An 18,107-nucleotide genomic window follows, 5' to 3' on the forward strand; every position below is an offset into this window, starting at 1 on the left:
TCAGAGACTCCTTTGAGTTCCTCCATCAAAACCAAGGACAGCCAGATTGGATATTCCTGTTATTTCCAGGGCATAAAACACAAATAGGAACAAAAGTTTCTTCTTTTTTTTCTTTATAATCGTCTCTTTCTCCATCAAAGCAGCAAAGATTGGCTTAAATGTAACTGCTTAGCAATCCTCTGCAGATCACCTTTACACCAACTGCATTTGACTATTTCTGTTCCTAAGAGTTTGACTGAAGGGCCTAGAGACCAGACATAGTCTCTTCTTCCAGCGTGCAAGAGGAACGCTCCTTATATTTCAGTTCCCAGCCTTAGCAACAAGCCACAGCGGCTTCTCTCAACCCTGATGGCACCGCTGGAAACTCTAAACTCAGCTGCTGAGTTATCAAGGCCGAGAACACATGCGATGTGAGGGTGTCATTCTTCGACCACCCCGCTTCACGAACAGCCTCAGGTCCCGATGAAAGACAATACCTTGGAGCACGAGAAATGGGGCCACTGTGATTTACGGAGTAGCCACAGAAGTCACATCTCTCCTAGACTGTTTTCTCCACCCCCGAACGATTCCCATCAGTGTGATTTTAGTAGGGTTGCCTGGTGGTTTAACAAAAAGTACTGAGCCCCCCCCCCCCCCCCCAAAAAAACACCCACACCCCAGGAAAAAAATTCTGTTGAACAAAAAGGAAAAAAAAAAGGGAACTGACAAGGGCTGAAAAACAGTCGCAGCCCCTTTAATTCCCGGGACCAGTCTTAAAAAAAAAAAAAAAAAAAAAAAAAAAAAAAAACCCTTGTACTCCAGGGTAAAAGTTGTTGACAAAAAACACACCACACACATACACCCACCCAAGTTTGCCCTTTTGAGTCTGCCTGGGACACTCCATGCTCTCCCCACCCCAGCCAGAGTCAGGAAAAACACAAAATACAGGACATTTCTCATGTCCAATATTTTCTGAATTTTTTTACCAGATTGAAAGCCCAAATACCAGGCTTTCCAGTTCAATACCGTACACCTGGCGACCCTAGATTTTAGTTGTCTGGTGGTAGCAGAGGCGGGGACAGCTCAGGGGACAGCCAGGGTTCAGGTGGCTGCCAAAGTTAGGGATGTAAAAATGTGTTTAAAAATGTAACTGTGTAATACAGGGGTCTCCAACTTGACAGAGGCATGTAGATGAGGCTACCCGACATAGGAAAATGAAGCGGCGATTTAAATAATCGCCGCTTCATTTAAATTTACATGGCTGCCGCGCTGAGCCGACAAACAGCTGATCAGCTGTTTGTCGGCTCAGCGCGATAGTCTGGACGCGCGGGTGTCAACATCAAAGGTATTTGTTGACCACCCAGGTAAACCTCATCCCAGGAGGTTTACCTGGGTGGTCGACAAATACCTTTGATGTCGGCAGGGGAGCGTCCAGACTATCGCGCTGAGCTGACAAACAGCTGATCAGCTGTTTGTCGGCTCAGCGCGGCAGCCATGTAAATTTAAATGAAGTGGCGATTATTTAAATCACCGCTTCATTTTACTATGTCGGGTAGCCTAATCTACATGCCTCTGTCGCCAGAGGCATGTAGTCTAGACGCACCCTCAGAGACCTTGCTACTTAGAGAGGTGGGATTACGCCTCATTTTACAAGCTGGGCAGTTCAGGTACAGAGATCAAGTGACCAGCCCAAGGCCCAACAGAGAGTCTGTGGCAAAACTGGGAACTGAATTCTGATTTTTTAGCTACAAGGCCATTCTTCCTCACAAAGAGAAACTCTTTTCTTTTCCCCTGGACATTGTTTTATGCACATGAGTGAAACTATCATTTTACCAAACTCTGAAACATTCCCTATTAATTTGCAATTTCCTTATCTCTAGCTATACAAGCTCACCCTCCCATCTGTACAGATGCTCTGAAATCTACATCAACATGAAGGATGTTTTTTCACCAAACGCACAAGTATTTTTCTGGACCCTAGTTACAGACAACACCACCACATATTTTTATGCCAGTAATTACTACTGCTCTCTCTTCTCCACCCACGCTGCTTTTTGAAAGCGTACCAGCAGCGGTGCATGGGGCATGCTGGGAACTAGAGGAGTTTCCAGTTCCAAACTAAAAAATAAGATGAGAGGAGAGAGGTTTCATTTTTGAAGGAAGTATTTAAAGGCACCTCACTTTAAGGCAGAAGGGGAAAAACTCACTTCCTGCCAATGGCCTAGAAACTGTCAGAAGGCAGGGAGGAATTGCTTTTTGTGACATTTGCAGCTTAGAAGGTGCCGTGTGGGCTAACATATATCCTCTCAAAAACCAGATCGGCTGCCAACATCAAGCCGATTTCCCTTCTTTTGGAGGAGACAAGAAGCAGAAATCTTGACCATGTGAGATCCTGTGCTGATGCTGATGCCCTCTCCCTCATAAAATAGAGATGTTAAAATATAGCTTCCTGGCCAAATTCCCACTCAAATTACATCCTACCTGCTTGAACGCCTGCTGGAATTTCAGCTGAATGCAGCATTCTACGTTTCCTGTTCCACACAGCCTCCCTCACACCAAGTGCTGTTAAACAACTGACACTGTTCCGCCCCAGAGGTGGGAGAAATGAGCCTTTCAGAGCGACAGGCACTATAAAGGACAGATCAGGCATGAAAGGAAATTGTCGCAATGGTGTTCCCAGAGAGGAAGCGATTCTGAGTAATACAGAGTAACCTAAGAAAGAAGAGCATCTAGGCTACATAAAAACACATTTGGGCTGATGAGCCGAAGGACAAAAATAACGCCAGAGAGAAAGCAGCAAACAATGTTCACATCAGCAGATGCAAGAGACAGGCGGACTTGTGTGAAAAACACCCACGCAGCTGGTTTCTTGCGGCCAACCCACTACACAACAGCAAGAGTCAGGGTAGCTTTGTCCAGGATTCCGCCTCGAGATCTGGATAAAGCCTGGCATGAAATCGTGCCAACGGACACTTCTCTGCCAGTACAATGCAATCGGATAGAGTGTGTCTGTCAGCAGGAGAGGAAAAAAACAACAAAGGCTGGCACGGAGCAGCCAGATCTTTCCCGACCACTGACAGACGGGGCTTGTCATTGCTGATGACTGGACCGCGTGGGTTGTCCCCGAGTTTCCAAAAACGATACTGTAACAAATCCACGGCTTCCTAGACCTGACACCCATCTCTAGACAGTACATCACCGCCACTCAGACATGCAAGGGGAATGCCAGGGACGAGTCTCCGCTCCCCCGCTCTCAGGACACGCCCCCAAACAGCTGAGCTGACAGCGGGTCTGCGAGATGCAGCTGCGTCCACTACAAGCACACGCATCTATAATTAGGCGTTTCCATGTTCGCATTTAAAAAAGCACCATCGATGATCTCAGCACGACTTTTTGCGCTCTGTTTCTTAATACCAGTAGCCAAGGATTCCTGATGCTTACACTTTAAATAGATGCTGCCTTTCACAGGCTGCGCTCAAAATTCCTTATCAACATTATTCCTCCCCACTCCGTTGCATGGTTTGAGAATGTCCTCGTATTTATCAATGGGGAAAGTAAGACGTATGTAGGAATTCCTGTTCACACAGTGAATCAGTGGCAGAGTTGAGATTAGAACCCAGCAGATCTGATGTCTGCTCCTTCGCTAATCACTAGACAGGACTGCTGCTCATACCAGTACGTGGAAAAAGGTTTCTATTGCACCTTTTTTAGAGCGTATTATCTATTATATATTGGAGTCTCTCTGTCCATCCGTTTGCTTGTACGAGTTTCCTCCGAAAATGTTAAGAGCTAGGATCACCAAATTCAGTATGCAGCTTCCTCTTATTCTAACGTAAGGCAGGGTCAGGGTTTGGTTGTCCCAGGAAAATGGGATGTGCCTGGAATGGGGTTGCGTCTCAGAAAACCAAACAGAAAAGAGACAATCACCAGACAGGTGAAAAGGACTGGTTGGGGGTGCCCCCCGCTCCCGGCCTCCAGACCCCCAGCCCTGGAAATCCCCAGCCCCTGATTTATACTAGGGTGATGCCCGCTGTTCCCTTTCTTCATGGAGCCAAGGGAAAATGCACAGTTTGTTGCATTCCTCACTCTGGCTGGGGAGCGCAGGGGGCAGATAAACATGGACCTGCCCCAGCCGGGGGACACACACCTCTCACCTGGCCCCAAACTGCTGCAGTAATAGGGGACTGGGGTTGTCCTCTCTCCCCAGGGCAGCCTGAACCCTCGTCACCATCCACACCCCAGAGCAACGATTCAAGTGAAGCAGTGTTCCTTCAACTTTTTAAGACCGAGGAACATCAAACCATTTTTTTTAAAATGGGGAACGCTAAGGTGTTGTTTTTTTAATTGAGGAAAAAAAAGTCCCCAGGGAAAAGTTTTTTTCTTTTTTGCTCAATAAGAGGCTTGCCCCTTTAAGGCCATTCTCCAGGGAAAAGTTGTTAACTAAAAGAACAAACCAACAACGGAGAGGCTTGTCCTTTTAAGGATGGCCACAGAACACACCGGTGTGCTGCAGAACACACTTTAAGAAACGCTGAAGTGAAGCCTGCACATTGTTATTTTATTTTCCAAAGAACAAAAATGAATTGAGTTCAGGACCCGAGCAACGCCAGGTCAATCTCCTGGGAGTAAATAAAAAGCTGTGAAAAATTCCCAACAGACCCTTGTTAGAGGAATTCCTTATTTGGGAGGGGACCTAGCGTCACCAATGACACCACCAACTAGCTCTTATACAGAACAGACTCGTTAGCAGCAACGTATCAGTACCTTAAAAGCTGTTGCTGCGAACAAGCATCTTCTGTATAGCACTTCTCATCAGTGGATCTCAAAGCTCCAGGCACTGGGCTAGCTGGACCGTCGATTTGACACGGCACGGCCACTCGTGTTCTGAAAGAGCTTGAGCAAAGGAGTTCGGATCACCACCCTCATTGTCAAGATGGGTAAACTGAGGCACGGGGAAGGGATGCGACTGGCCCAACAATACCCAGCAGGCCAGCGATAAAATCCTAATCCCTGCTTACTAGGTTACAGTCTTCTCTCCCCCAAGGCCCACTCAGGAAACTATCTGCAGTTCCAGACTAACACAGCTACCCCTCAGAAACCCGGGAAAACGTGTGCACCAAAAACGCACTTACAGAGAAACACAGTGCGCAGGAGATAAGACAAAAGGAATTTTCCATCACCGGCACCTTCAGGGAGTGTACGCGCAGTTCATCATTCAACTGTAATTGCGAAGTAGCCAGCATGCTTTTGTGCGTACACACCCAGCTACATCCCCCCCAACAGAATCGCTCTTTACAACAGTCACCTCGGCTCCATCGCCAACCGGCAGACAGGCGGCCCCAAGTGCTAGAGCTGTGACATGCGGCCGTGGAACTGTGGCTACTGTTTTTTCCCCACAGTGACGAGCAGCCGATTGCAGAAGCAAAGCAAAGCAAACTGTTGCTTCTGCTACAGGAAGCATGCGCTGCTCTGTGAAAACAGCCCGCAAAGGCCCATTCTGACTGGGTGTACAATAAGGCAGCAGACTAGAAGGGAGTCTAACAAGTGGGGGAAGGGGATCAGGAACGAAGCTTCTACTGAAATATAATTACAGAAAAAAATTCAAAATAAAAGTTCATCAGCGGTTCAGACATGCTCCTAAGAGGAAGGAATTGTATTTTTGCAGCCTTTTTCATCCAGTGCTCTCAAAGTGCTATACAGACCTCATTCTACAGCTGCATCAACTGAGGCAGGGGATTAAGTGACAAGCCTAAGGTCACACAACACGGCAGTAGCAGCAGATGCCTCCCCTAGCTCCTAGTCTTATGCTGTAACTGCTCTGTCTCCTCTCTCAACATGCTCCCAACAAGGCTTACAGGACACGAAGATATTCAGCTGGAGAAACTCAGACCCGACTTACAACAAAAAAATAACTGGGAAAAAACTCTCAAAAATAGCCAATGAGAGACAAAGGAAAGATGCTCTGAAGACTGAAGGACTAAGGACAGCTAGGGTACGTCTAGACTACATCCCTCTTTCTAATAAATTAGGCACTTCAAAATTGCAAATGAAGCCGGGATTTAAATTTCCCATGCTTCATTTGCATATTCGCATCATGGCGCTCTTTCGAAAAAGCGCTATTTCGAAAGTGAAACCACAGTCTAGACGCGGTTCTTTCAAAAATAGAAGGCTTTTTCGATAGATCCTGTAAACCCTGACACACCCCTACAGTACAGGCAACGTGTCAACTTCAATCTGGACAGACCTAATCACCGGGCTTTTCCATTTCCATGGCCCTTGATGGACAAGCAGAAATGGTTTAAAATTACAGCAAGGGAGGGAAAAACTTCCTACCTGTCAGGGTGGTTAAGCACCGGAATAAATTGCCCAGGGGGGTTGTGGAATCTCCATCACTGGAGATATTTCAGAGCAGGGTAGACACACACCTGTCTGGGATGGTCGAGACTAGATGGCGCTTGGTCCAGCCATGAGTACAGGAGACTGGATTTAGTGATCTCGCGAGGTTCCTTCCAGTTCTATGATTCTAAGCGTGGGAGGGGGCAAGTGTGTTTTACTGCCACATGCTCCCCTCCGGACCCCTAAAGTAGTCAACTGGACAGGGCCGTTCATGGTTCCTCCGCCCAGATTAGCAGGGTGCCTTCATCCAAAGGAATAACGACGGCAATTACACTGTTGCTTCCAATGCTGTCTGGGCTGAGAAAACTAGTTGCGTTCCACTAGCCTCGGAACATGCCAAAAGAGGGGGAGTGTTAATTGAGAAATAATTAGAGTGGGGTGATCTTTCTGAAAAATACTGCTGGCACACAGCTGTCCACCAGAGCTTTTGGGGATAGGACCAGAAAAGCACCAGAGGGGGGAGAGATTTTTACAAGGGGATTACATGCACTGAACCATGATCAAACATCAGGATTAATCAATACATCGTTCCAATGCTCACGCGCCGCTCTAAGGAACTGGCAGATTTCAAAGACTATTTCGGTAGATCGCTGGCATAATGCCAACTTGTTATCCACCACTGCTGAGTTGCAAAGAGAAGATGCCTTAATTACCTGACACTCATGCTGCTAAAGGTCATGCTGCTATCAAAGCCTTCTTTTTTAATGTTTTATCTCATTTAAGAGGCTTATCTTCCTGCCGGCTAAAGATCCGCTATCTCTTTGCAACTAAAAACTACAAATAAGAAGGGAGGTGCAGATACATCACAGAGTTGCAACCACTCTGAGCCATTCCACACCGTGGGCCCACATCTAAGACAGGTCTGAACGGTCACAGCTGTTAGGACACGTCCCAAACCCAGTGCATCTCACCTAGGTGAATAGGCACCGGACTCTGCAAACAGGACACGCCCCCTTCCCACTGCTGCTCTTTTAGAAAGCTGCAAAACCAAACCTCTAGACTCTTGCAGGGGATTTTTTTTCCTCATACCTGATAATCTTGGTCATCGATCCCAAATCTCTCTCGGAGGTTTCGGAACACCATCGGGCAGTACTCCTTAAATTTAAAACGGCTCGGCAAATTTTCCCTAAAACAAACACCAAGATGTTAGTCCTGCACAGCAAACTCTGTAGCACAATTTGAAAGGCCATTTCCCTGTTCTAAGCTCGCCCACTAACCCCAGAAGTACTTTTCGATGGGGGCGGGGACACACCATTCAAAGAATTTGGGAAGTGGTAAAGGGCCACACTCTTCCATGATATTCATGGAGGCGGTGCGAGGTCTAGGAGGGAGATTGGGTGCAGAAGGGAGCTTGGAGTAAGGGACTGGGGCACAGGAGAGGGTGTGGGATCTGGGAGGGGGTTTGAGTGAAGAAGTGGATTGTTACCTGGGACAAGGAACTGGGGGTCGGGAGGAGGTGCAGAGTTTGGGTTGTGACCTGAGGTTGGGGTACTGGGTCTGGGTGGGGTACTGGGTGTGGCAGATGGAGTGCAGAGGTTTTGGGTTATATGGGGTAGGGGGCAGGAGAGGGCAGCAGAGAATTGGGGGGATGAAGGGGGGCTCTGGTGTCAGAAGCAGACTTTGGCCAGGAAACGCTTAACTGGGCGACTCCCTGCTCACTACTCAGAGCAGCTGTGGGACCATGTGCTGCTCTGAACCCTGCAATACTGGAAGGAGGGGTACTTTGCAAGCTGCCTGTCTTGCAAACAGGCAGCTCCCATTGGCCAGTTTCCAGCCAATGGGAGCTGTGCTGGGGGCACCGTAAGTTACCAAAGTATTTAAGTGTTTCCAGAATCTGGCCCTCAGTCTGCAAGCTCTTTGAGAGCACGTGCACATCTTTTATACAGTCATGAAGTACCGTGTCAATTCAGTGATGTGTCAATCAATCATTAGGAGAGCTGAATCCAAACACTCAGTAGGATTCTATTCAAGGGCTGAAGAAAGTCACATATGGAAACGCAGCGCCCACATTTCCAAATGCATTGCAGCATTTTTCAATCAATAGCACAATGTTCTTCTGTTCTCACTGCCTGAGATGCTGCCTGCATCATTTTCACCATTTTGCACATAAGGGAACTGAAGCGTAGGCCTGTGGAATGATTTGTTTAAGGGCGGAGCGCAAGTGGTCCCACTCTCAAACTTCTGTTTCCATGCCCTAACCATTGCTCAGCACAGCTTCCTTAATCCAGAACCAGGTTTTCAAGCAACGGAACATACACCTCTCGAGAAACCAGTTTGTCCCTGAAGGACAAGTGTCATTTTTGTCTTTTTTTGACCACATGGAAGAATCGGAGTATCATGTCCAGTTCTGGGCACCACGTTTCAGGAAAGATGTGGAGAAATTGGACACAGTCCAGAGAAGAGCAACAAAAATGATGAAAGGTCTAGAGAACATGAGCTATGAGGGAAGACAAAGAATTGGGCTTGTTTAGAAAAGAGAAAACAGAGAGGGGACATGGTAGCAGTTTTCAAGTATCTAAAAGGGTGTTAACAAGGAAGAAGGAGAAAAATTGTTCTCCTTGGCCTCTGAGGATAGGACAAGAAGCAAGGGGCTTACATTGCCGCAAGGGAGATTTAGGTTGGACGTTAGGAAAAACTTCCTACCTGTCAGGGTGGTTAAACACTGGAATAAACTGCCTAGGTGGGTTGTGGAATCTCCATCACTAGAGATATCGACGAGCAGGTTAGACAGATATCTATCAGGGATGGTCTAGGGACAGTGCTTGGTCCTGCCATGAGGGCAGAGGACATGACTTGATGACTTCTCAAGGTCCCTTCCAGTTCTAGTGTTCTGTGAATCTATGATTCTCCCCCGTCTGCAAACCTAGATTTGGAGGAGTAATTCTTCCCTTTGCTCTTTCTTTGTTGCTTTAGTTCTGCTGAATAATTCAGATGGACCTTGTAACACGCGACTGTTTAAATGAAAAGCCGTGGAAAGCAGCCCTCTCGTTTCAGAACTCATCGGCAGGACTTAGAACGAAAGGTGAGGAAGAGGCCAGGCACTGGCAGGTGGTTAACAGTCAGGAGACAAAGCAGAGTGGATAAATCAGCTCCAGTCTTGTTTCTCTTAACTCACAGTGCAAGAGTCTCTTGCACAGTCCTCTCCTTCAACAGAGGCTGCCAAGCTTGCTCAGCCCCAGTGGTCTCTGCCCACTGAGGGAGGAGCAGAGACGATGGTCTTACCAGAACCTCTGGCACATGGCGTACACCAGTGCATAGGAACAGAAAACTCAACAGCTGCATATTGCAGCCCAGGAGTAAGTCTGCTTCGGAGTCACCCTTCCACTCTCAAAAGCGGATTGACGACAGACAGGGGCAAGATACAAGACCTAGAGGGTGACACACCAAGTAACAGATTGCCACTCCCGGTATCAGTTCCATCTACTGGTCTGAAGCACTTCCAAACGCAGGAGCTTTGGGGGGCTCTGTTCAGTTCCCCTCACTACATAGTGTCCCCAGAGCTACTGGCTGCCTTTTCAGCAGAGGGGCACAGATCCTAAGGGGACACGCAGAGTGAATCCCCTCTCACATACGTTCATCTAGGGATGGTCTCTTTGGGGCCAGTCTGAGGCAGACAGGCAGAGCAGCGTGGGAGGAGGGGGAAGAACTTTAGCTATAGGGTGTTGGATCTACAGCCCTCCACTCGCACTAAAAGAAATTCAATCCTATACCCAATCCAGCAAGGACACCCCGGTGATTACAGTGCTCGCTTTTATCACCTCTGCGTCGCCACCTTTCCTCTGCGCCAACAGTCAGAATTCATTCATGGCACTGACAGTCGGAATACCCACTTCCCTGCTTGGCAGGTGTGGCATGTCACGTAGGGTGAACAGATTTCAAACAATGGCAGATGCTTGCTTTGCAACAGCACAGGGAAATATTTGGAACTGGGATCTGCCTGTCACGCCTCGTGGACAGCTGAAGGGTTTCTTTACAGACAAAATGAACAGCGAAGGTTAGGGAAGGTGAAACTACACCTACTTACTTGTTGAAAAGATGATTGTCCACCTTAATCTTACTGTAGGCTTTAAAGTCATCTGGCATTAACATGACAGGGACAGGAACATTGCTTAGCTCATTGATCTGGAAGAGAAAAGGAAAACAAACAAGACTCAGAACTTGAATTACGATCCCCACGGATTTATTGCCCCGAAAGCTCTGGATATCGTGGAATTCGTGCTAGAAAAGGATTTGGAAGTGATCCAATTCATTAAACTTTTAAAGCACATTTCTGTGCTGACCAGATCTGGCAAAGTGCTGTCGTTTCGAGTTTAAAAGGGCATCTTGTCCAGTGATGAGGCAAGTACATTTCCAGCCAGCACGTGCTCTGTATTGTTCAAGGCAGCTAGAATTTGTTACTCTCCTATTGATCACCCAGGATCTGAGCCGAGCGAAGATCTAACCACATACAGCAAGCCTTCACGCAGCTGTTCTATATTTATCCTCCGCGCGCTGCAGGTCAGAGCCTCGCTGGAAAGAGACTCCGTAACCAGTTCTCGCTGTTACAAATGGGTTGGACCATGACAGAGGTTCTGGGCTGCTTCTCTCAAGCCAATAGAGCTGACTTGGCGAGACTGGCTGCTTCCTTGGCTGTCTGGGGTAGTGCTTATCCCACACCCCCACCGACGGAATGAATCACTCGACTGGTCTCTGCTGTTCCCTGCCACAGGAATACATGGAAACAGGGGATTCAGCTGCCCCAGTGCAGGGCAGCAGCAGGCTCCCCCCCCCCTCCCCACACACACACAAACTCACCAGGGCAGCAAGAGCTGGAGCAAACTCACCATGGCAGCAGGAACTAGCGCCCAAGGCGCTCCGCTTCCCACAGATCCACAGGGAAACAGAGCGCAGCGGGACTGGAAGGAGCAGAACAGGCTGCCAGGTGACTCTGGCTCCCGCCACCGGGGGACCAAGTCCCGCTGCTGCCCCGTGGCAGGCCCCCCAGCTGCTCAGGGGAGGGGATTTCAGGCAAGGGGATGGAGCAGAGGCAGGAAGGGGTGGGGGGCAAAGCTTGGGGAAAAAGGGAGGAGCAGAAGTGAGCCAGGACCTGCACCAGGCGTTTGCCCTGGGGCCCACGCCGGGGCACCAGGGGGCGGGTTCCCCAGGCCCGGCACACCCCAGGGATGGCCATGTCCACGGGTATCCTCAGTGGATGTGGATATCTGCAGATCGTTTTCACAGCTGCAGATCCCAATTCTGTATCTGTAGTAAGATGGCCTGAGGGCGGCATGCGGCTGTCACATGCTAAATGAACCCACTCAGTAAGACCGTCCCCAGAGACGGGCTGAAACCTTCCTCGCAAGCAAGGCTCGCGAAGCAGCGCCCGCCCGCCCAGCTTCCCCTCACCCCAGCCGTTCGCTCAGACTAAAACCAGTCCAATCATCAGTCATTTGGAACCCACAGTGGCCCCATCAGTCCCCACTCTCTCATCTGGTATGAACACGGTGGATTTCAGAAGTCATTCCCCTGCAATTCAATTACCACTGCAATTTGAAAATGCGGCTGCTCCAATCCAGCAAGACTGAGGAGAGAAGCAGCAGTGGGCAGGGAGCCAGGAGATGTGGCAGCAGAGCCTGGCTTTTGTGAAGGCCTTGGATCTCGGGGCTCCTCGGTTGCCCCGTGTGTAAGGTAGGGGCAACAGGTCAGAAACTGCAAAGTCATTCATTGTTTGCTAAGAAGGTGGTGATCTGCCAATAGAAGACACCAGAGGACAGCCAAAGATGCGCTCAAGGGGAGAACCTACGGCCCGGATCCAGCCCAAGCGTGCTTTGCTCCTGCACGGTGCTCCTCCCCAGAGCCGCACGAACTGGTGTTGGCACTCCAGCCACATGGGGGGGATGCATTGGAGGGAGGACTGAGCCTCCTGGGCCCAATTGCAGGCTGCAGGTTCTATTTGGCAGGGAGGAAGCACTCCCTGCAGATATGGCTCCCCCCCCCCCCACGCTTATTGGCTGGGAATCGCAATCAGTGGGAGCATCATGGGGGGCGGTGGCTGTATGGAGTGCTTCCCTACAGCGCACAGAGCCACCTGTGCTCCCCCCTACCAGTCCCAGGAACTGCACCAGGTAGGCATCCACATCCCTGCCTCCTCTCGCCCAGATCCCACGCCCCCAGCCTGCTCCTGCATCCCTACCCGGCTCCTGCACTGTCCCTCTCTCCCTCCCAGACCTCACCCCCAACTGACTTGGCCCACAAAAGGTTCCTCCACCCCCAATCTAAGCCATTCTAACCCCTTAGCAAACCATCACTGAACAGACTGGTATTTTTCACATCTCTTCTCACACGGTCGTCCATGAAAGAAACGCACATAGCCAACACTGTCAGTGCAAAATCAGGTGGTGTTACAAAGGGGGGGAAAAGAACCAGTAAAGAGAAAAATTGTGGGAATCAGCAAGGAGGGAGGAAAGCAAAAGGGTCGTCGGTGGAATCTGAAAGCAGCTCTTTAAAGCACTGCCCAGCATTTACTCCATCGCAGCAGCCAAGGGTAGTACCCACTTAGCTAAAGTGCTTTGTTGTGACTGAAGAGCACCATTCAAATGAATGAATAAATAATGGTACATGCTGCCTATCATTCGTAAATTGCAATGGAGCGAGGAGACCGACACCCTCTGCATCTGCTGAAAGCCTGATCTTGGACAAGGCAGATACCACATGCTGGGCGTAGAAGTGCAAAGTGATAGGAGATGACTCAGGTGTGGGGCAAGCAGACCTTCAATTATGCATTATGAGATGCTGCTTAGACAGCAGGTTTAACACAAACAAGAGGAAGTTTTTCTTCACGCAGCGCACAGTCGACCTGTGGAACTCCTTGCCAGATGATGTTGTGAAGACCAGGATTTTTAACAGGGTTTAAAAAAAACTAGATACATTCATGAAGGACAGGTCCATCAATGGCTATGAGCCAGGATGGGTAGGAATGGTGTCCTTAGCCTCTGTTCACTCCCTCTGGGGCATCTGGTGTTGGCCACTGCTGGAAGACAGGAACTGAGCTAGATGAACCTTTGTTCTGACCCAGTCTGGCCGATCTCATGTTCGCAGCTTCCAAATTATCCTTCCTAGCAGGAAGGAACTACTAAGTCAGCTCTCCAAGGTGGGAGGCAAAAAGATTTTAGCCAACCTGTGTTTATTCTAGCTTCTGCAGCGATGCAACCTTTGCAGCTGACAAGTGGGATCTACTCCAACCCTTCAAAGCACACCCATCCCACACAATAATGCCCCAGCTGCAACCGTCAGACAAGGTCCAAGGGGAAACCCTTTTCTAGCGACCTCTCCCCCAAGCCAGCTGCACTGACTGGACTCTGCCACCAGCTTTTGGCTACTGGGTCGAGGGTCAGCAGAGAACAGCCATTGGACAGGAAGGGGGCGTGGGTTTATTCTGGATGGCACTGCATCACTGCTCAACTGTTTATGAGCACGAGTCGGTCCCAGCTGTTTATCCTGATCCTATTCAACGTATTCATAAATGATCTGGAGAAAGGGGTAAACAGCCAGGTGGCAAAATTTGCAGTGGATACAAAACTGCTCAAGGTAATTAAGTCCAAAGCAGGCTAAAGAGCTCCCAAAGGAGCTCACAAAACTAAGTGACTCAGCAAGAAAATGGCAGATGAAATTGAATGTAGATAAACGCAAAGTGATGTACATTGGAAAACATAATCCCAGCAATTTGTATATAAAAGGATGGGAACTAAATGAGCAGTTATCACTCTAGAGCAAAATCATGGAGTTGTGGAGCGTTCTCTGAAAACATCCACTCTCTGTGCAGCCAAAAAAAGCAAACAATGTTGGGAATCATTAAGGGATAGAGAATATCTTATTATCTCTATATAAATCCAGGCTACACCCACATACTGAATACCGTGTGCAGATGTGGTCGCCTGATTTCAACAAAGATATCTTGGCACTGGAAAAAGTTCAGAAAAGGGCAACAAAAATTATTAGGGGTATGGAACAGCTGCCATAGGAGGCGAGATTAATAAAATTGGGACTTTTCAGCTTAGAAGAGAAACAGCTAAGGGGAGATATTATAGAAGACGATAAAATCATGACTGGTGTGGAGAAAGTGAATAAAGAAGATTTTAATTATTCTTTCCCATAACCCAAGAACTAGGGATCACCCAATGAAATTAACAAGTAGCAGGTTTAAAAACAAAAAAGGAAGTATTTCTTCACACAACCTGTGGAACTCCTTGCCAGAGGATGGTATAAAGGCCAAGACTACAACAGGTTTCAAAAGAAAAGCTAGATAAATTCATGGATAGGTCCATTGATGGCTATTAGCCACGATGGGAAGGAAGGATGCTTGTAGTGTCTGTCAGAAGCCAGGAATGGGTGACAAGGGTGAGATCACTGGGGCACTTGGCATTGGATACTAGCTAGAATAGATGAACCTTGGTCTGACCCAGCATGCCAGCTAGACAGAGATGTGAAAGCCAGACATCCACTACTAAGAAGCTAGGTGCTGTATTGTTGCATTACTCGGTGGATTGGATGTTTAACCCCAAACACCTGCCCCCATTTACACAGTCTGCATTAAAAGACACCTCCACCCCTCCCGCCACCTCACTAAAACTCCCTGCCCACTAATTATTTTATAGCTCCTTCTAGGGATCACAAAGCTCTTTAAAAATAGTGACTTACGCTTCACAGCTCCCTGGAACGGAGGGTTCTGTATTACAATCCCACACTGAATGCAGCAAGCGACTTTACCTTACAAAGTGATCAACAGACTAAAGAGCAGAACAGGTGTTTCTAGTCCCCGCCGTTCACAAGTGATTTGTCTCTAAAACTATGTCAGAGCTCCCTTGGTCCCTCATTCTTGGCACTGGCCCAGGATTGAATATAGATACTCTCAGGCCTTCGACTAGCATAACCCACATACTTTGTTACAACAACAGAGCGCTGCCAAGTTTTACATCCTTTTTTAGGACCTGAAGGACAGGAAAAAACCAACTGCCCTCATGTTGCCTTTGAAAGTTCACTACAGAACCACTGCTCCTGTTTCCAGTGCACCCCAGCATTTCCCACCACGTCATAAGAATGTAAGAGCTGACACGGTGGGTCAGATTAAAGTCTATCTTGCCCAGGATCCTGTCTCTGGCAGGAGCATGTACCAAAACTTCAGGAGAGGGTACAGAACAGGGCAACTGCACAGCGATCCACCCCATCTTCCCTCCCAACTTCTGGCCCTCGGAGGTTTAGGGTCACCTGGAGTGTGGGTTTGCTCCCGGACCATCTTGGTAACAGCCACTGGAATCTAAAAGTCCTTCCTTAAAAATCAGCCAATCATAGATCTTCCAAAGAGCCTAGAGAGCACAGTCCTCAGCCAGACATGAGATACTTACTAGATGCTAAATCTTAACTACATAAAAGTGAAACACGTATTTATACTGCTCTCATCACCATAGTATCCGAGTGCCTTCCAACAGTGCATTAAACAAGGTGACTAACAACTGTCGCATGTCTGTTCTCTCCTCTGCTGCCCACAGAGTGTAGTGTGCGCCAGGGACGTATGTATATTACACACTCACGGCTGATGACCCTTGCTTCCGAAGAACGTTCATCCTAGCCCCCCGAGAAAGCTGTCTCTTACACAGGCGAGATATGTAGGAACTCTCTTTGTGCCTGAGGAGTGAAGTTGTCAGGTACAGTCTGTCTCATGAATTTTAGGACTTTTTTAAAGAGATCTTAGGCCCCAAGCTATGGAGATGAGAACCAAGATTTTGGCCTGACTCAATATTCTGTAGAAAGTCAGTGGTGGGAAAAGAGGACAGATTCAACATAGTGGCCGTAAGCATGTGTGCTAAAGAGAGATCCTGAGATTCGCCTTTCAAGCCGTGCATTTGTTATCTCCAATCCTACCCGTTATTTACAGTCCTAGACCCTGAGCACCCAGGGCAGAGATGCCTCCATACCGGTCTGTAAAATGCCTGACGCACAGCTGGCCTTTACAAGTTATTTGTTTCCAATCAATCTCCTCCCACCAAAAAGACCTTTTAGAACAAATCTGATTTGGATGGCCTTGAAAAATAGCTGTCACTTTAAAAAGGCAGAAGGGGCCATATAAGAAGCCACAGAATTTTCTGTTCCCATTCCAGGCAAGACTACAGTCCAGTAAATATTCAAGTGGGACACACTATTCCCTAGACCTGGTCAGTAAAATAGTGCTGGTCAAAGGAGTATACTCTGCTGCTGCCTTTCGGTACCTGGTCTGCTGTATTTTTGCCACAGATTAGTCAATATGGCATCTATCCCCTGCCCCAGAACCCTACTGTAAATTCAGATTTAAATGGGAGGACACATGCCAGTCATCATGATCGATTTAAAACAAAAAGCACCAGATAGGTGACACTCTGGAGGGCAGATGAGTGAATTTAGCATCAGGTCACGCTTTAGATTAGGGATGTGAATGGTTAACCGGCTGGGGGCCGTTTAAGTGGTTAAACTTAACGTTTAACCGGTTAACTGACTGAACAGGATTTTACATCCCTACTTCAGATCCAGCTATTTGATGGCATCTCAGACGGAAAAGCCACTACAACAAGGAGTAAACACTTGTGGTTTCACAAGAATTCAAGCATAATCCTACCAGCAAAGACGTGCAATTTCCTCCTTCGTACAAGATACAATAAAAATGGCTCATATTGCTCTGTAAATACCCAAGCCGTGGCATTCTTTACTGCCTTCTTGAATTCTTGGGCAGCGATAATCAATAGGATTCTGGGTGTATCTGCAGTGGTAATTCATCCTTATTACCAAGGGTGATTTCTTATTCAATAAAGCACATCAATATTCTGTGCAGTTCGGGGCCAGCTGTTCTCAGGATAAACAGGAAAACCATAATTTCATTTCAAAACCTGACTCTAGCTTCGAAGTGGCAATTACCATTAGTAAATTGATGGGACAACACAATTTGTTTACTAACAAGACCCAAATGACGGAGTATTCAAGTCTACTCTCCAGGATACGTTAGAGCAGGAATTTGCTCAGAAAATTTTAAAAAATACTTTGTTCCCCTTTAGTGCCTTTCAGCCAGGGAATGCAAAGGGCTTCACAAGCATTCATCAAGCTTAACGCCACTCTAATGAGGTAGGCACAGGATATAGACAGGGATCACTTTCACCAGCACAGAGAGTATACCACTCCAGACACAGCTGCAACCTCTCCACAGCAGAGCGCAATAGTTTAGGACAGAAAGTAAAGACACAGTTGGAACCCTGGGTATGGGTTTGGTTAAGAAAAATATAGTTCTTCTGAGCTGAAGGGTGATTAACTAGAAAGGTTAGGCCTTGGGATTCCTTCATAACCATAAGCAGTAAATTCTGGTTCATCTCATCCCAGAGATGGAACCTGCTACAGGAAATCGGGCCTTAGCACCAAGGTGTCCAACATAATAGCCACATGTGGCTATTTGGCCAGTTGAATGTGGCTAGTTCGCTATAGCAGTGGCCACGTGACTGCTGCTTCAGAACTGGTTGGACCCCACAGCCTTAGCACCACTCTCTGATGTTGTTTCATTACTGATTAAGGGAAGAGCATCCCCTAGTGACACAGAACACACCTCTTTTCTTCTGACCCGCTTCAACCTCAAATATCTTTGTGAGCGCTGATGGAATCGCAGCTCAGTGTGCTAGGCTTCTAGGCCATGAGATTCCCCCCCATCCAGTTTTTCTGGTCTAGTTGTCTCACAATCTTTA

At 47.9% G+C, this 18,107-nt stretch overlaps 1 protein-coding gene across 2 annotated transcripts in view; it reads right to left on the minus strand.

Annotated features, from left to right (window-relative positions):
* PIP4K2B (phosphatidylinositol-5-phosphate 4-kinase type 2 beta) overlaps positions 1-18,107 on the minus strand; it is a 39,853-nt gene that overhangs the window by 16,074 nt on the left and 5,672 nt on the right. For both annotated transcript variants that reach the window (XM_006126210.5, XM_075911394.2), the window contains exons 2-3: positions 10,400-10,497; positions 7,405-7,501 (exon numbers count right to left, since the gene is read on the minus strand). In XM_006126210.5, coding sequence (XP_006126272.1) covers positions 7,405-7,501; positions 10,400-10,497 — 195 coding nt within the window. The remainder of the gene's footprint in view (positions 1-7,404; positions 7,502-10,399; positions 10,498-18,107) is intronic.

The sequence above is a fragment of the Pelodiscus sinensis genome, chromosome 29 (genome assembly GCF_052426305.1).
Source record: "Pelodiscus sinensis isolate ZL-2025 chromosome 29, ASM5242630v1, whole genome shotgun sequence".
NCBI classification, from domain to species: Eukaryota; Metazoa; Chordata; order Testudines; family Trionychidae; genus Pelodiscus; species Pelodiscus sinensis.